Source organism: Lissotriton helveticus, chromosome 9 (assembly GCF_964261635.1).
Source record: "Lissotriton helveticus chromosome 9, aLisHel1.1, whole genome shotgun sequence".
Taxonomy (NCBI): domain Eukaryota; kingdom Metazoa; phylum Chordata; class Amphibia; order Caudata; family Salamandridae; genus Lissotriton; species Lissotriton helveticus.
This window is the reverse complement of record NC_136070.1, coordinates 253486854-253506642: the sequence shown is the minus strand read 5'-3', so window position 1 is coordinate 253506642 and position 19789 is coordinate 253486854. Positions and strand designations below refer to the sequence as shown.

Below are 19789 nucleotides of genomic sequence, written 5' to 3'. Positions count from 1 at the left end.
AGCCCATAGGAATAAATGAGAAGGTATTCCTTAATTTCAAATCTCAATATGGCGATTCACAAATAAGGAATATGTAGGATTTGCTAAATGTTTTGCAAATCCTACATACATTGCATTTTGCGATTCTCTAATTGTGATTTACTAAAAATTGCAATTTGAGAATCGCAAAACTCTTTTTGATACATATGGCCCGAAGTGAATAAATGAGTTTAAACACAGTCGTTTGGTTCTGTGTCCACATTTAACTGCACTCTTTGGGCCCGATTCACGTAGATAAACTTACGGTTTTGTGTAAGTTTACTCTTTTTCAGTATTTACAAACAAAAAATGTCCTATCTTTTGATGTGCGGAGTTCTCCGCCTCGGGTGTAGAGTCTCTGCAGTCGTATAGTTACTATTAAATCGTTTGCTTGTGAATAACAAAAAAAGAGTAAAAACTTACACAAATGTTTAAGTTTACCTTAGTGAATCTTCCAGAGCCTGTACAAATCCCCGTCACCACTTGTATATACTTCCACATGCACCTCCTCCCACCCACACACCCCGCATGAGCAAGTTTAGCACTGACCAAACTTCTAACACATCTTGCGCAATGCTGGATTTTGTGATAAGCAAATGACATCATAGTTTATAACAGTATGACTATGTGTATTTTCATAATAGAAGCAAAAACTCAGATTTTTTGCAAGAAGAAAAGAAAGACTTGGTGTGAAAGTGGATGTGAGTGTTAAGGGCTGTTGCGCTAACTTGTCAAGGCAGAAAGATAAAGAAGAAATTACAATGAAAGTAGCTTGCAAAAACCTAAGTTACAGGGCAATCGAGGAGGAGGATAAACAGACAAAGAGAGGGTGGGGTCATATTAAACAATAAGTTGCTTACCTTCAGTAATGTTCCTTCTGGTATACACCAGTGGTGTGGCAAGCGGGAGGGGGAGTGGGTGGCATGAGTTTCGGGGGCGGCAGCCTCTCCCGCTCTTATCTGCGGCTGACGCAGGAATCGACAGCCCCCTGCTCTTACATGCCACTCCCGCAGGTGTCAAACACAGAGAACACCACAGGAGGCACATGGTCTAGCTAAGCCACTGGCAGAGACTATCTAAACAAAGGTTTCCCACCTTCGGAATATTCCCAAGGCGTCAGACTGGATTTGGAAACTTTTGAGCTGTACCTCTGTGCACCAGTAGGTGGTGCTATAGGATACTAGTTCTGTATACACTATACCAAAATGAGGTATAGTGTGCAAATAGTTCAGTGGCACCCCAAAGGTAGGCAGAGGTAAAAGTAGAGAGCACCTTACTCTCTATTTGTGGTAGTGTGGGCGAGCAGTAAGGCTTTATCAGAGGGCAGTGTTAAGCATTTGTTGTACACACTCAGGCAGCAAATGATGTCACATACTTAACCCCTTCCATGCTCATGACGGAACGGTTCCGTCATCAGCGTCGGTGCTCTGGTGCTGATGACGGAACATTTCCGTCATGAGCCAATACGATTTTAAACCCTTCAGCACTGCAGCGAAATTCGTGCAGCACTGAAGAGGTTAAAAACTGAACTCATACCAATTTGATTTGCATAAAAATATTATTTAGTTATATTTATTTTCTAGAACCAAGCAAGCCTGGCACAGGTAAGTGGAAGGTATACTTTTCAAGGCAAGTTGAACAATACAAGCAAGCCGAATTAAAACGCCTTTGTTACAGGCATGTAAATGCGTTTGAATACAGTGGAAATTACTGTTAGATTACTTCTGATTACTTTTCAGATTACTTTATGGATTACTTTTTCCACTCAGTGTGATATGCCTAGATATCCCACTGGGACATTTCCTAGAGAAAAGGTAAGTAAAGCAGTTTTTAAATATTTGCAGTTTTTCAAGTTTTCATACAAAACGAACTCCACACAACAATTTTCAAGGAAAAATAGTCAATGTATTCCTATGGAGAAAAATGAAGTTAACGGTATGCAGGTAAGTACAAGTTTGTGGGAGTTGGTATTCTGGTTCCCCCAGAGTCAAGTATGCATTCTTGAAAAACTAGGGCAGCCGGGTGCAGAGTGCTGAGGCCCAATGTTCTCCAATGGGGTATAGGGAGCCTCCAGTTGGTGGCTGCTCACAAGCAGGCCACAAGGTTGAGGGAGCAAAGATCCTGGTGTTAGGCTCAGGGCAAAGGGGGATCCGAGTGAGCACCCAAAGTACATCCACAGCGACGCAGGGGCGGCAGGGTGCAGGGTGCTGATTTGGCATCGGGTGTCCTGTTATTTTGAATTGTGATTCTCCGGTTGCAACATAGACTGCAGACTTAGAGACGAAGATCTTCTGGAGGTGACCACTGGTTGGAGAGGTAAGTTGAGATGCTTCGGCATGCTGGGATACCGTCGGTTGGGCCACCAAAGGCCGTGGGACATCAGGGCAGAGGTATCTTTAGGTGTCAGGTTTTTCCTACCCTCTATGGTCGCGGGGCTACTCCAGAAAGGGGCTGCAGGCTTCTTCTGGAGATTTGAGGCAGGTCAGAGATCACAAGATCTCCGGTCCAGATCGCTGAGGAGACCTCTTCATGGTGTTGGTCCACTCAAACTCAGGCCGTGGGCGTCGGGTGCAGAGTGGTGCAGACTTGTAGTTTTGGCTGGGGCCTGAGTCTGTGATTGAGCAAATCGGGTGCTCACGGGAGACAAAGTCTTTAGCTGGGAAGGCAGGGTAGGTCCTTCTGGTCCTTTAGGCTGCTGGCTGCAGGACACACCAGGATTTCGCTGGAGCGTGTTCCAGGTGAGGATAGGCCGGTAGGGCTGGGGCCAAGTCAGTGGGCGTCCTCCTCTTCTTAGTTTTAGCACGGCTTCTTCGGTCCTTCTTCTTCTTTTCTTCTTGTTGATTCTTGTCTGAGGTGGCAAGGTTCAGGCTTGCCCCTAAATACTAGATTTAGGGGCGTTACAGGTAAGTAAAGGTTGAGACCAATGTGTCCCTTTCTTGGAGTGGGTACACCCCCTATTATGCCACCCTCCAGTGGGAGGGGGGCATTTGCCTTACTCTGGTTGGCTGGGTACTACCATCTGCAAAACTGAGGGGACCGAGAGTTGCGCTTCACTTCACCTCCCCCACCTAAGAGGTGGGGTTGGCAAAGGTGGGCACTCCTACCTTCCTTAGTCTGTTTTCCCGTCGATTCAACCCCCAAAGTAGGTGTCAGAACCGGTGGGGGCCAATTGCTGGAAGCGGCAAAGGCCTGGGGTAGCTCACAAAGGCGGCAAGCCTCTGAAGCTTCCCCTTCGTGGACCCTGCCCATTCTGGGGCAGGAGGATTGGCACCTCTTCCCAGGATGTGCATTGTTTCAGACCTCAACACAAGCAGGCTCTTGAACCAGGAGTCCAGAAACATCTGGTGGTGGCAACTGGCGAGCAGCCACCCAGCCTGGACACTCATGTTAGGTCGTTTTTCAGGGGGCATCTCTTAGATGCCCCCTGAGTCCATTTTTCATTTAATCCCACACAGGCATCAGTGTGGGTTTTATGTGCTGAGAAGTTTGATACCAAACTTACCAGTTTTCAGTAAAGCCATTTTGGTGCAGTGGAGTTCGTAATGAAAACCTCCCAGCACCATATACTCTTAATGACTTTACTGCACTTACAATGTCTAAGAATTGGCTTAGACACTCTAGGGGTACCCTCACCACTGGTATAGTGCACATAGCTAGAGGGATGGCTGACCTATGCCAGGGCAGTGGGTTGTAGGCATGGCACACAGGGATGTGTGCCATGTCAACTATTTACTTTGTTCTGCACCAAAACACGCAGCCTGCAATGGTAGTGTGTGTGCATGTGTAAAGGTACAGGGCCTTTGAGGGTGGCACAATATGTGCTGCAGCCCTTAGAGGCCTTTTCTGGCCACAGTGCTCTTGGTACCTATGGTACCATTTACAAGGGACTGACCTGTGGCCAAAAAGTGCTAATTGGATTTTGGTTTTATTGCAGTTTAGGGAAAGAACACAGGCCCTGGAACCCAGGGCACACTCATTCAATGTACATCAGCAGTTTGGCCAAAAGTGGGGGCAACCATGCAAAAAGGAGGCACTTCTTTACAGGTGCTGTGCAGCTTGCACTGATGCCGTTCCGCTCCAAAAATGACATGATTGGCCTATACAGGTGCCATTCCTGCGTGCTTACCTCAGTTGTTTTCAAGGCAGTCTGCACACCAAATTGGCTTTGACCAGTGTGAAGATTCCTAGACTTGGAATCTTATTCATAGGTACAGTCCAATCAACAGAATGGTGAGGATGGAAGGGTCAGTGAGGAACCCGTGGTTGGATAAAGTCTCTACCTGAAAGAGTGTTACTGAAGATAAGTCCCTTTTTCTTCTGCCGGACTTATAACCGCAGCTGCCTCACCTTTTGGATATCTGAGCAGTACCTATTAAGAGGTGGGTCTCTGAATTGGCTCAAATCAAAAAGTCCTGTAGGACGAAGTGGGGGACATGCCCTTTTCAGCATACCTGGTAGTCTAGAAAGTAGTGCTTCGGGAACATATGAAGCTAAGCCCACTTAGCTGCCTGGCAGATGTCTAGGACAGGAACTCCACGTGCCAAAGCAGTGATATCACCTTTGGCCCTGGTGAAATAGGCTCACAGACCTTTTAGTGGCTGCTTTTTGACCAATGCGTAGCAGATCTTGATCCAGAGTATGATCCAACAGGAGATTGTCCTCTTCTGCATGGCCTTGCCATTTTTTGCCCCAGTGAACACCACTAAAAGCTGATTGTCTACTCAGTTTTGCAGAGGCCGCCTCACCCCCCCGAAGGGGGGGAGGCTGAGGGGCCGGCGCCATAACCCGTGCCGTGCCCCAGTGTAAAACCGGTTCTAGGCGCTTTAAAGCGCCCAGAAGCCAACCAGAGGGGGATGCCTCCCGCCAAAAAGGAGAGTGCCCAATGACGCCAAAAGACGACCAATGGGCAGGTAGCGCTAGGTTTGAACCCTCCAATCAGGGGGCGCCACCTGACCGCTAAGGTGGTAGAATTGGGGAATATAAGTCCGCCGCTCGCCCAGGTAGCTCCTAACTTCATGGAGTAGGGAGAGCGGCGCACCGAACGGAGTTCTGCAGAGGAGGCCCGAAGAAGCTGTGCAGGCGAAGCTCTGTGAGGGAGAACGATCGACGTGAAGGTGAACTGCACCTGACCATCGGACTGGGCGGCCAGGACTACGGTGCGCCTGCCGGGCGAGCAGTACTTTCTTCATCAAGGACGCCCGACCTATCCACAGTACCGGAGATCTCGGTCTCGTCTCGAATCGTCCTGCGCTCTGTCTTTCAGGCGGCGGGAAGCACGGCTCAGGGAATCTGCGAGGTGCGCGACGCACCACACCTACGGGAAGCCGCGATCACCGGGTTGTTTGGGTGACAACCTTCCCCCATTCATCGAGGAGCCCAGAGCGCCGCACCAACGAGATCGGCGAACGCACAGGGAGTCCGGAGCACCAGCGCGGGCTTGTTGTTGTGGACTCCCCCTACCTCCCCCCGCCCAGGCATCCGGAGGAGAATGAGGAACCCGGAGCATCGCGCCAACAAGATCGGTGTGAGGTGAGTCCGGAGCAGCGAGCCCCAACGGCACCCCTGGGCCTGGCCCCTTGCTCATTGCTGTGTACACCTACCTTGAACCGGGCTGCGAGGCCACACCCCAGGGGACATAGCGGACCAAGCGGCGGAGAGCCCTCTGCCGGAGCGCACACGTTTCTAGAAAGCCCTCCCACCAGCTGCTGAGTGCGAAGATACCGGTTCTGGCCATCCGTCACCCGCCAAAGGTGTGCTGCTGAGAGGCACGGCCAGCCCGCGATGAACTGTTGCTCCCGTGCATCGGGGAGAGTACGCGAGATAGACACCGGGGCCGAACGGCTCGGTTCCGAGGCAGCAATCGGTCAGAGTGACGTGGGCACAAACACGAGCCTCTGGTCGTCGGGTGCATAAAAGACAGGGAGGAATAGCTCAGAACAGCGGGTGCATTCAAACAACACCGCGTTTCTGGACAGTGAATAACACTCGAACTTTGTAGTCATTAAGCAACCAGGAAAAAGATACCTCGTTCCCTCTTGGTGCATCCAAAGGCGGCAGCACCCCGCCAGGAGTTATGGCTTAGGGTCAGCCAGAGGAGCTCGCGGAGCTACTCAAACGCATCCGCAAAGTGTCGGCGGTGCATGGCAACGCTTGGCTGCAGCCACACCTGGAGCAAGCAGGAGGCGATGGCTCGGGAGCACAAAACGCGGACGAGGCTGGCCCTTCTTCACCCAAAAAATGCAGGATCACACCACAGAAGAAAGCCCCCAGGAAGAAGCCACAGAGGAGAGAGCGGCCGACCGGGGGCTTCCCAACAAGGGCAGAGGACCACAGCAAGTCTAGTAGCAGAATGGCGAGTGGTGAGCTTATTACCAACATTGTAAAAGAATGTCTTAAATCCATGGCTCCCATGTTGCTTAAGGGTACAGGGCAGGGGGCAGAGGGGCCAGAGGAGCAGCGCAGAGATGAGACATCAGGCTTGCCCTGTCACTTGTTGGACCCAGGCTGGGCGCAACAGGCTAGAGTACAGGGACATGTAGTGCAAGCTGCCCAGGGCGAGCAGGGATCTCCAGTTGCAGCATGGGGATACAATAGTACCACAAGTACCACAGCACACGAGGGTCCAGTTACTGACCCATATACCAGGCCTTCCCCTGGCCCGGCATCATTAACCACAAGAGCCACCGGCTTAGCTTGTATCCCCCTGGCAGTCAAGGAGAGGGTATGGCGTAAAGAATTTATAGACATTTTTTCCCTGCTTCAGATCCAGCTTGAGGGGCTGGACCTCACAACGAGCGACAAGAAGGATGAGGACAGAAGGGAAAGGCGCAGCGCTAGGAAGGAGAGGAACTTTGACAATTGGCTGGATGCATTTAGAATTATGGCATGCATCATAGTTGAAAGACTCCCGCACTGCGCTTCAGATTTATGGCTCTACGAGGCCAATATTCACTGAGCACAGAGGCAGTTTTCCGGGGATGCCTGGCTGGAATATGACAAGGGTTTCAGGCTTAAGATGCAGAGACACCCTGAAATGGAATGGAATGAGGAGGATGTTTCTGGTCTTATACATAAGATGCTAGTGGCCAAAGAGGTAAAAGCTTGGGCGGGAAAAAGCGACCAGACCTTTCGGAGCTCCTACCACAAGGGGAGGGGCAGGTCATTTCACAGGGCAAAACATAGCGAAGGGAAACCCCTGTCCCCCAAGGGAGCCACGGCCATTTGCTGGAAATACGATGCCGGGGACTGCTCGTGGGGCGCCGCGTGCAAATTCCAGCACACGTGCTGAAGCTGCGGTGGAGGGCACCCGGCGGTGGCATGTCGGAGCACGCGCGAGCCAAAAAAGGGACAAAAAAAGATTAAAAAAGGAAGCACTAGATTCAAGACAACTGGTGGGGGGGATCTGATAGACCTGCAAGATTGCCAGCTGGCCAGATCCCCAATTGACACACAACAGCTGCGCAGACTGGCTAACAAGTACCCTAACAGAGCGGATGCCACTGTCCTAATGGGAGGCTTTGAGGAAGGTTTTGTAATCCCATTCACGGGCCCTCTACCTCTAGACGGGGCCAACAATCTAAAATCCGCAATGCAACACCCAGAGGTGGTGCGCGCCAAACTGGTTTAAGAGAAATCATTGGGCAGAGTTGAGGGCCCTCTCCCACCACATTTGCACAAGGGTATAGTTGTCTCCCCTCTGGATGTGGTCCCCAAGAAGGAGCCAGGCCAATTTAGACTCATCCACCACCTCTCATTCCCTGAAGGGTCCTCCGTGAACGAAGGGATGAGTTAAGCACAAAGCAACAGAACTCCACAGGGGAGAGCCTGTTAACCCCACTCCTGTGACACTCGTAAACAGATCTGTTCACTTCTACCGATCACTACATGGTAAGCTGCCACCTCCGCGCTCGTGCTACTTAACTTCTCACAAAGGCAGTTGTTTTTCACCACTATGAGGGTAGCACTATGGGGTCCCTCTTGGTCCAATAAGACTGCAATCCTGTGAGACAGGCCTATGTCATGGCATACATGCACGATCCGTGTTTGCCTACAACAAATAAAATTAGCACCAGGGATCCAGGTACCTTCGCAGCTGGGTCACTCAAGGGAGGGGCACATGTCCTTCACCATGCAAGCGACTTTTCCATCCCAAAGCAAGGCCATTAGCTTTATGAAGGTCAACATACCAATTTTCCTCGTGATGTGGTTGCCCAGTTTCATCACCACTCTTAGACCTGTCCGCTTAGGATGGTTTTCCCCCAAACCTTTTGCCTGCTTGCCTCCTTTTTTGCTGATTCTTTTTGTTGGCTTTAGGACTTTGAACAGTTTACCACTGCTAACCAGTGCTAAAGTGGATGTGTTTCTCCCCTAAAACATGGTGACTTTGCTTTATACACAATTGTGATATTTAATGTATCTGTAAGTCTCTAGTGGAGTGCACTACCTAAGGCCCAGGGAACATAATTAAATGATACTAGTAGGTCTGCAGCACTGATTGTGCCACCCACACAAGAAGCCCTTTAAACATGTCTCAGGCCAGCCACTGCAGAGCCTGCATGTGCAATTTTACTGCCAGGTAGACTTGGCATTTAAAATCTCTTGCCAACCATTAAACTCCCCTTTTATTACACCTAAGTCACACTCAGTTGGGCCCCAGGCAGCCCACAGGGCAGGGTGCTGTGTAAGTAAAAGGTAGGACATGTACTTTTAATTTTGCATGTCCTGGTAGTGAAAAACACCTAAATTCATTTTTCACTACTGTGAGTCCTACTCCTCTCATAGGTTATCATTGGGAATTTCTTACTAGACTTTTAACCCTTTCGGTGCGTCAGATGGCCGGGGGCCTTCCGACGCACCAGTGCTCATGTGTGGAGGACAGCCCCGGACATACTCGCAAATGGCATTTGAAATCCCTCTGGTGCGGGCATTTGAGGGATTTCATTCCCACTCACCCCCCCCCAACTGCCTCGGGAGCTGGGGAAGTGCTTTGCAAGCTCCCGAGACTGTTTTTGTGGTTTCCCTGAAATGACGATCATCTCGCACGTCACGCTGACATCATTTCAGTGAAACCGAAACTGAAATGAGCTGAGAGTCTCATTTCAGTTTCACTTTCTACTTGCTCAGGGGACTATCTAAGCCCCCTGAGCACGTAGAAAGTCAGTAGAGATGGTATCGTTGGAAAGGAGAGAATTTCCCCTTTCCATTGGTACCCCTCTCTAGTTGTTCCCTGCTTGGGAATCGCCCAAGGAGGGCGATCCCCAAGCAGGGATCCACACACACTAGGCACCAGGGATGGGGGAGCGGCCCCTTGGGCAGGGGCCTTTGCTCCCCCTTATTATTTTAGGTGAATTCAGTCTTTCTGACCTCCCCTGGGTGGGGGGTACATGGAGGTACTAACCTCAAATCTGACCCCCTGGGAGGGCAGAAAGTGAATTACCGTGGGGGGCTGCCCAATATGGGCATGCCAATGACCCCAACCTGCTGCAAAATTACAGTCTCTCTGCCCCCCTTCTGGGGGGCAGAAAGCTTACTAGACATCAGTTTTCTTCACCATGTTGAATTTAGGGGCGAGGGCTTCCCAAGAAGGGCATACCAATTTCTCACCCACCCCCCCACAAAATTCCAGTCTTTCTTTCCCCCCGCTGGTCAGATGGGGGCATTAGGCCCCAATCTGCCCCCTGGGGGGCAGAAAGCCCACTAGATACCAGGGATTATTTCCCATTGCAAGTAGGGGTGGGGGCTGCCCAAGATGGGCATGCCAATGCCCCAACCCAATCCTGCAACATTACAGTCATTTTTGCACCCCGGGGGCAAATGGGGCAGTAGCCCCCAATCTGCCTCCCTGGGGGGTAGAAAGCCCACTAGACGCCAGGGATTTTTTTTCCATTGAATTTAGGGGCATGCCAATTCCTCCCCCCTAAAATCCCACAATCTTTCTGCCCCCCCCCCCCCCGAGGCAGATGGGGCAATAGCCGCTGATCTGCCCCGGGGGGGGGGGGGGGCAGAAAGTTCACTAGGCCCCAGGTATTGTTTTTTTTATAAGTAGAGGTAGGGGCTGCCCAAAATGGGCTTGGCAATGCCTCCACTCCACCATTGGTATCCTGGTACTTGTCCTCTTTGGTCTGTCTACCTGGGTCTGCTACTCCTTGTCCTGGTCTTCTTTGTTCGCCTGGTCCTAGTTAGTGCTCTCAAGCCCACCTAGCCCTCCTCCTCGTAATGGTCCAGGGCTTGCTGTTCCTTTTGGTTCTGTTCCTTCAAGCCCTTGTCCACTGGGTCCATATCATCCTGTTCTACATCCTCCTGATCCTTCTCACCTTGCCCTGGTATCCCTAATCCTGTTTTTCTGTGTTATGTTCCTCATCGTCTATTTGTTCCTGGTTCCTCTGGAATTGGTAACCCTGGTACTCGCAGATTATGTCTCCCTGGGCCTGGTTTTTCTTGTCATGGTTCTCATGGCTCTGGTCTTTCTAGCCCTCCTTTTGTCCACCTTCTGGCCCTTATTCTCTTACTTGTCATCATCCTCCTCCTACTGGTCTTACTCCTTCCTTCCTCACCCCCCACAATGATTTTAGTCAGGTACAACCTCCAATCATGTTACATATTTTTATTTTAGAGACAGCACTGTCAAGGATAGAAATAAGGACTCAGTAGAGGGACGACCATGCCCACTTAAAGCATTGCTTAGCATGTTAAAAATCAAAACTTCCATTCCAAAGATACATTGTACAGGTGACTGAAGGGGCTACTCACAACATGGGACTAATAATCATCTATGCCTGAAACTCACTCTGCTGACTGTGAATACCACACTTGTTCATAGTATTTACCCAGCAGAGTTAACTTGTGTAAATTATCCAGAGTCATAACTTACCTGTCTCCTGCTTTCACTTCAACATTCCACAAAAGTCCCATTACTGTGTCTCACTCAATTCTCATCCTGCAAGTGCCCCAAACTACTATGCCCCAAGCACCAATTGCCTACTATATGTGTCCCCAGTTCTGGGTCCCAGATAACATCTATCAGTAAGCATTCCCTGTTTGCTGCTTGTCGGCTGCTGCTGTGTTGCCAGGTTTGAAATACTAAGCAAGCACAAGGCCTTACATAGGAAGCCATAAATGAGCCCATACATCTAAAAATAATTACAAGTTGGTTCAGGAACATAAAAAAACTATGCATTCTCCAGAGAAAAAAAAACTTGTATGTAAAATGCTTTAAAAATATTCTTAGACTGCAGCGTAAAATATCTGTGTGCCATATCCTGAAGCTTCTGAAATAAAGGTTTGATTTCTACATATCTTATCTAACAAATGCCTTTATTCAAAATTGATTTTACTGTTTTTTTCATCTGTAAACACTTTAGCTTAATTATTGCACTCACTTTTGTACAAGGTATTATACATTGGTATATCTACTTACATTCGATGCCTCACACATGTTCCATCCCCATTACAAGATGGCCCCCACCCTCTCATTGTTTGTTAACCTTTTTCTTCACAGTCAGCTAAATAAAGACCTCCTTTGCACAATTTATCGTGCCATTGTACAACATCTCTACTATTTAGCCTGGGCTGTCTAAATAGCAGAGATTATGTACTATTTTGCCAACCGCTAAGTAAATAGTAGCGATTTGACATTATTTGGCTGGTGGCTGGGTAAATAGCTACTTCCTTGTTGGTTATTCACCCTTGTTCAGACGTCTAAGAAACGGCTGTGCTCACTTACTACTTTTGCTCACACTTTGAGCCTTTGTATGCTCCGAAATCTGAGAAGTGACAGTACTCACAGATACGGAAGCCGGTCTTGGGGTCGGAGTTGTGGCCAGCTTGGCTGTACAGGGTGGTGGTGGCCCCTTTCTCGCAGTAGTTGAAGCAGTGTCCTTGGCTGCAGGTCTGTTTGCATATTGTAGGAGTGAAGACAATCTTTATCCGGCCAATTTTCTCTGTCAGGTTTGCTCCTAAGGGTCAGAGTGCGCAAGAATTCACAAGGAGGAGACCATTCAGTTTGCATTGAAGTATGTGATCACACACACAAGACGCACACAAAACAGGAGAGAAACCACTCAGTGTACAAAAGAGGAACACTCAGGTTCATAGAGTATGAAAAGAAAGACTTGTGCATGAGATTCACAAAGGGGGTGTTGTATGGACAGTTAGTAGTGTCATTGCTATGAACATGGGTGGGCTTCTGGTTGTAAGGAAGGCCATAGTGACCTCATACCTTCCAGGAGTGAAGGGCACTGGGTACACAACAGGAGCACTGGCATTAAAGACATTCTACACACTAGCCTATTGTGCCTAAAGACAGACAGGGACCAGGGCAGGGAGAGCAGAAAGCCCTTCTTGGGCCACCTCCTCACCGCATTCCTGGGAAACCAAAGCCATGCGGTGGAAAAAGTCATGCCCATGAGCCTGAGTAATCCTTACATCCATCTGGTGTACTGCTCTGAGTAAACCAGCCTTTCCACTACTATGCTCTGGCTGGCCCCTAGTGTCCCTCAGAGCAGTGACAGGTCCCTAATTTACTTTGGCCTGGTGGAAGTGATGACTCCCACCCTCAGGGATCATGTGTTCATGCTCTGAATCCACCTGCTAAATAAGGGAGTTAAGGGCATGTTCTAACACCTGCCCCTGGGGACTACTTACCCCTAAGGCCACATTGGCCACTCCTGTAGAGGTACCACCAGTAGGTGGTTTCTTAGGATAGACAGAGTCTCCCCACTAACTCAGAACAATCAAAGCATTGGGGCTGGAAATGGGGCATTCGGGTACTCTACCCACCAGAATCACCTCCCTGTGTTTCAAAAGAGGCATAGGAACCCTTTCCTTCCACCTTATTCTTGGACTTGTCTTTGTCTTCCTTTACCTCCCCCTCACTCTGCTAGGGGGATTCTGAACCACCCTTCTTGGGGTCACCCCAGGCACCTTCTTAAACACTGTGGTACTAATCAAGAGGTCTGCTACTTATCAAGCTCCTTGGGGTCAGTGAGCTTCCTATCCACTAGGTGTTGGCGCAGCTCTGTAAAACAAGTATTGAGCATGTGATCCTTCAGGATCAAATTGTACAGCTCAATATAATCATTGACTCTGTTGCTCCTCACCCAACTACTCAGTGCCTTGTTGGTACAATCTAAGAAATACACCCAAGACTGGTTTGTGGCTGTCCCTGAACCTCTGGTAGTACCTTTCAGGGGTCAACCCACATTTGGCAATTAATGTAGCCTTCATGGGAGTATACTGATCTGTACTTCCACTCTTAGTATTAGAAAGGTGTCCCTTCCCACTGTAGGCATATGCTCCCATAAGCTTGCTCACAAATCCCCCCTCTGAGAACTTGTGCATTCTATAAGCCACCATAAATGCAGAAAATTGTTTGTCTATGTCACCTCCCACCACATGTCTGGCACCAGGTCTTCTGGTATGCGGACCCTTACTTCTCCAGAGCAAACTGAAGGTATGTTGTCACCATAGTTGCTGGATTCTGCTTGTCTGGCTTTGAGCTCCAGTTCCTTCATGTTCACCTCATGAGTCATTAGTAGTTTCTTTTCAGCTAAAGCCCTCTAGGCTTTTGCCAACGGGGATGGAGCGCAGGTCACATACAGTGGTATTATTGGGCCTTGTCTCCCCTTACCTTTGGTCTTAAAAGAAATTGTCAGAGGATGTAGAGGTTATTGGGGCAAGGCAGCTGGCTGTCTCCGAGGAGGAGGCATTGTCGTCAGGAAGCCACTGTAAATGAAGCCGCGGTGAAGTTTAATAAATTCAGGCTTACGGCCTGATTATGAACTGGCAGGCAAAGTTATTCTGTCAAAAATGTGACTGATACCGCGTCCACCAAATTACAATTCCTTTATATATTATGGAACTTGTAATACAGCGGATGGAGTATCGGTCATCAGGGCTCGAAAAATCCACTCGCATTGTCGAGCAAAATGTATTCAGGATGAGCTATTTTTAGGTACTACTCGCCATTTCTGGTCAGTTGAAAATCCTCTAACTTCAGGGAAAGCAAACTGACTTTTGACTGGTCTCTGAAAGCAGAGCAAATGTTACAAGAGAACAAGATTTAAAAGCATCTTTACTGTTCATAAAGGTAAAGAACAATAAAAAATGCCATTAAATCTTGTTATCTTGTCACATTTGCTGGCTTTCAGAGACAGAGGTCAAAAGTCAGCTTATCTTATTACATTTACTTTTCATTTCTGTGACTTAAGTTAGAGAATTTTATACAGTGAACTCTGTGACAATTGAACTGTGCAAAGCATGTTAAATGAAAGGCCATAAGATGTTGGGCTTTTTTCTAATACAACACTGAAATAGTTAAATGAACTATTCAAACATTTCAAATATATTTTACGAGTTTTGAAGACTAATTTTTGTAATACTGTGGGGGAAAAATATTTTTATAGGTTCAAAACAAATTAGAACACTTTACTTGGTGATGTGCAAATTTTAAATATTTTTGCTGAAACCCAATTTCCCAAAATTGTTTATGTGCTATCATCAGTAAAACTACATGTTAATGGGAAAGTTTTGTGGCTATTTCTATGGGAAATATGCTATCTGTAAATGACAATGCACTGCCACATCATGCTTTGGTTATATATTTATGAAAAATAATTTTTTAAACATGAACTGGAAATTATTACTGCTTTTACCCAGATGACAATGCTATTAGTAAACCAAGAGGCAAGCGAGGAATCTTGTATAACTTGTATATGGGCTGGATTCTTGCTATACATGGAATAAACATTTAGTCTAGTTTATAAAAAGAGTTTTTTTGTACAGCAGAAATAGTGAACTTGCATATTTAAAGGTGCTCTCTTATGTGATAATGAAGAAAAGGCGGCTTTATGAGACAAAATATTTGCCTAGGATCACACAATTTGAGACTAGTACACGAGTCAAGTACATTACAGTTAGGCCGAGTAGATTATTAAAGTTACTAGACAAAAGGTCTAGTAATGCTTTTATGATTTTTTGCTCCCTTATTAATGTTTGTGACAGAGTATTCCATCAGCCAAGATCGCAATCAGGCCCTTAGTATCTTTTTTGGAAGGTGAAAATCTCCAGCAATCTCCAGCAAAATGAAGCTGAAGGCTGTAGCCAATAAGGGCTTCACAAGGCAGAGAACCTCTTCTGCGAGGGGCCACTAAACAAAATTTGCTGCTGCAGAGAAGAACATAGCTTGGATTTGGGCTATCAGGACACCTTTGGCACCACTTCCAAAAGTTCAGGACTGGAGAGGCACCACTTGGAGGGTCAGGATTCACTCAGGCAGGGTCCAGGTACGGTTTCATGATGCTTGAAGCCTTTGCTGCCCCTGAGGTTTTGATCAGGAGGCCAGCCAACAAGCCCTTGGGGTTACTCAGGAAGTCTCAAGCAGCAGAGCAGACTTCTGAGAGTTCAGAGCCGGCTTCAAGCAGCAGAGGAGTCCTTCTTGATGCAATAAAGCACTCTTCTCCACAGCAGCAGACGGGCCTCTGGGTGTTCTTCCATAGGAAAAGAAAGTGAACTGAAGAGTGGGTCTGACTGTCATATTTTTATATCTGGTGCCTCCTTTGAAGTGGGAGAAACCTCTGTAGGCTTCTCCTCACAGAAGTGGCTGGAATTCCCACCTCCCTGCCCTGGACGCAGTCTGTCAGCAGGTACAATAGGCTAGTGAAAAGGTCTTTGTGTGAGAGCACTGTACAGTCTTTTGAAGTGAAAGTGAGACATTAAATGACCATCAGTTGTATCTACAATGTAGTTCACTCAATTAAATCAAGGTGAACACTACTGCACACAGAAGTCATATACACATGTTTAAAGGGTCAGAGTGTTTAAGGTCGACAACGTTTCAATCCGTGATTAATGCAGAATCATCATCAGGACTTCAAAATACATGCCTGATTTCCCCTTTCTAAGCCCTGTGCCTCCTCCTGTAGATTTTCCAACCCTGGGATTAAGGATTGCTCTCCGTGGGACTTTCCCTGTGAAGGCTACATACTTTTATGTATTGTATATTGCTCTTATATTTACCTATGTAAATACACCATGGCACGTTTCAATGCTTACTTCCGGCTTACTTGTAAACTGTCCGATTGTTACGGTGCATTACTTGGCTTTTCTATTGTGGATTTAGATTTACTATCTTTGTTTGGCCACGTTTATTAAACCCCGTCATGTCGTCCTTCTGACACTTTGATAGGTATGTGGATATATCAATTTCTTATTGCATGGTATTATCAGTTGCTCTATGCACGGTGCCTGATAGAATATCAATTTCGATCTACCTAGGACGCGGTCTATTCCCCTTCTCATCTGTTTTTGGTGCGGTTAATTGGCTTTTTCACTGCCTATAGGGCAATTACACCATTGTAGGCATGTTTATCACATATATCATACTTTACCTTGGTACAACTGCATTCTCTTGCTTAAAGTGGTAAATTCGTCTGATTTCTGCTTTTTCTATTTTTCCCCATTTCTTCTTCCCAATTTCCTCAACAGGTGTTGGTAATTATACATAAAATTACATGTTTTCTTTGCCCACCAATAAATATAATCAAGCATGTATTTTGAAGTTTTGGTGATGATCCTGCATTAATCATGGACCAAACCATCGTCAACCTTAAACACTCTGATCCTTTAAATATGTGTATATGACTTCTGGGTGCAGTAGTGTTCTCCTTGAGGTAAAAAAAGTGACCCCCATTGTGGATAAAACTGATGGTCATTTGATGTCTCATTTTTTTTTGGTCAAATCTGTTTATTGGCATTTTGTATTTTATAGACATTACAATGCACAGAAATATCCCTACAATACATCACTGAGAGTATCTATCGACAGTCAGTTATGCAAAGCGTATTATGTCTCTGAGGCACTCCACTGTAGTGTGCGACCCAGCCCCAGGTACAGAAATGAGTTATATTTTCAGAACCGTAAAACTCTTAACTTCACTAATTCAAACAAGCACATTGCGACATGGTCGTGAGCATACAGTAAGTGTTGTCCCCCATCGCTCAGCCCTCTCCAGCCTCTCTCCCCCCTCCCTCTCACAAGGGAGTCCTCCCCCCACCCCCACATGTCTCTAACTCTCGCTATCCCCCTGCGCTGTAGCATCGTGTATAGCACCAGGTGAGATTTCGTCCATGTTGTCCGCTGCGTGGCTCCCCCAGCTGGCAGTGGCCCCCAACTAGCCTTCTGCCGTTCCTCCACTGGCAGCATTTCCTGCCGACTGTAGGGTATTAAGCATGTGTTCCCAGTGTTCTGCCATAGGCTCCCTGTGGAGCCCAACTGTTTCCTCCCGCTGTATGGCAGCCCATTCCGCCCGGGCCCATGCTTGAAGGGACAGGGTCCAAGCCTGCATGCTAGGTGGCTCCCGCGCCTTCCACCTCTTGGTGAGGAGGCGCTCTGCCACCACCATCCCAGGTCTAGGAATCGGGACGATGCCTTGTCTTTGGGGGCCTCTTAAAAAGGTGTAGGAGAAATTCAGGCCAGTTACACTGAATGATGCGCCCAGTACACTGGGAGTCTACTGATGTCATCCCAGTAAGTGCCCAGCCCGTACATCCCCACAAAATATGAAGTAGGTCAGCATCCACTGTCTTGCATCTTGGGAAGGACGCGTCCGCCCTGTGGAAGTATCTGTTAATTAAAGCTGGGGTGAGGTAGGCCCTATGAACTATGTAGACCTGAATTTGGCAAAAGCGCATGTTCCGGGGGATTCGCACTGGGCTCTTGAGGACTTTCTCCCATTCTTTATCTACAAGTGCCCGCCCCAGGTCCTGCTCCCATTTGGCCCTTAGTGTGTCCAGGCTTATTTCCGTGTCCGCTCTCAGTGATGCAGCAAACCATCTAACCAGACGTCTCCCCCTACCCATGATGTGAGGATATTGTATAGTAAGTTGCTGCTCAGGCTCATGTCGTGACATCCCCCCACCCTTCGTCATGTGTGCCAGGAGGGAGCAGTGTAGCAGGAACCCCCTGGGGAAGCCCCTCGTCAGCGACCAGTGTCTCGTACGGAGTCAGCGCCGCCCGTCTCTGTATAGGTCGCCTAGTGTCTGTATACCTGCATCATGCCACCTCTCTAGCATAGGACTTGTTAGAACCGCCCGCTCCCGGTGAGCCCTCCAAGGGTACCGCCGGTGCGTATGGAAGACTGCCCGCGTGAGCTGCAGCGTTCTGCGAAAGCACTTGTATCCACCATCAGCAGTAGTGGAGTGGGGCGCGCCGGGGCAGCCAATGGGTGAAACAGCATGTATATTCGCTCCAGTGTGTATGGAGGATCCCCGGTAGCCGTGTCCTCTCTCCCCCTGTCTGCTAACCAGCGGGCGATCCACTGAAGCTGTGCGGCCAGATAATGGTGCTCAAAGCAGGGGGAGGCTAATCCGCCTCTATCAGTGGGGAGGAACAATTTCCGGAGTGCCAGCCGATGTCTGGATGAGCCCCAGATGAAGTCACGTAGGACCTTATTGAGCGTGGTAAAAAGGAAGCTGGTAGAAACAATGGCAAGTTAGTGAAATAGTATAGCAAGCGCGGGAGCATGACCATTTTGGCCAGAGCTACTCTGCCCGTGGGTGTTAGTGGGAGCGTGGCCCAAAAGTCGATCTGTGACCTGAGCGCTGTCACTGCTCGACCTAAATTCCCGTCAAAGAGGTCGGTCGGCTGGCGATAAATCTGGATCCCCAGGTGTTAAATTTGTGCGCCATCCACTGGACTCTTGTGCCTTGTAGTCTGAACCTCGGGTCTTCCACTCCATCGCTAAATGCAAAGAGGCCAGACTTGTGCCCGTTGACCCGGAGTCCAGAGATCTCTGCAAAGCGACCCAGCAGGCGATCTAGACTTTCCAGGATATTACTCACATCTCTGACAAACACCAGCAGGTCGTCAGCATAGAGCGACACCTGGTGTACGCCATCCCCCAGTGGAATTCCAACAGCTAGGGTTTGCCGCAGGGCCGCAGCCAAGGGCTCCATGGCCAGCGCGAAGAGTAGCGGGGACAGCGGGCACCCCTGTCGGGTGCCGCCTGTCCACCCCGATACATAGGGTCCCAACCTCACATGGACCACCGGTTACGGTACAGCAGGTCCACCATCTGTAGGAAATCAGTTCCTAAGTCGTACTTCTCCAGTACTGACTGTAGATACCCCCACTCAACGACGGTCGAATGCCTTTTCCAGATCTAATACCAGGCATCCCTGCTTTAGGCCAGTCTCTCGTCGCATCCGCTGCTACCCTGAAATACCTCCTAAGGTTCAGTGATGTGGACCGTGCCGGAACAAAGCCGTATTGGTCCGGGTGCACTAAGTGTTGGACACCGGTGCTAACGCTCTGCAAGGATTTTGGCATATATTTGTAGTCCACGTTCAGCATTGCCAGCGGACGGTACGAGCCTAGCTCTGCAGGGTCTCTGCCAAGGTTTGGGCAGCGACACCAAAAATGCCTCTTGTAAAGTCGGTGGGAGCCGGCCCTCGTTAATCGCTGTGTTGTACAGTTGGAGGAGCCAGGGCGCCAGGATCTATCGGTGGGATGTTGTATCCGCCAGAGGTCATGTATTCCCCAATAGGTAAGCCAATCCTGCAGCGCCTGCGCATTTGACGCTACCTGTGCAGAGCGTAGTGAGGGAAAGGATCGGTCCAGGTGCGTGTCTAGCACCATGTTGAAATCTCCGCCTAGCTACCATGGGAGGCCTGCGTATGGGTGAAGGGTTTGATTCATGCCTTTCCAGGAATGGGTGCTGACACCGTGTTGGGGGTATATAAGGAACCCAACAGCACCACCTGCCCATTGAGCTTT

General features: G+C 48.6%; 1 protein-coding gene across 2 annotated transcripts in view; it reads right to left on the bottom strand.

Moving 5' to 3' along the window:
• Positions 1–19789, bottom strand: part of LTBP2 (latent transforming growth factor beta binding protein 2) — a 1439407-nt gene that overhangs the window by 701859 nt on the left and 717759 nt on the right. For both annotated transcript variants that reach the window (XM_078659886.1, XM_078659885.1), the window contains exon 5: positions 11802–11972. In XM_078659886.1, coding sequence (XP_078516012.1) covers positions 11802–11972 — 171 coding nt within the window. The remainder of the gene's footprint in view (positions 1–11801; positions 11973–19789) is intronic.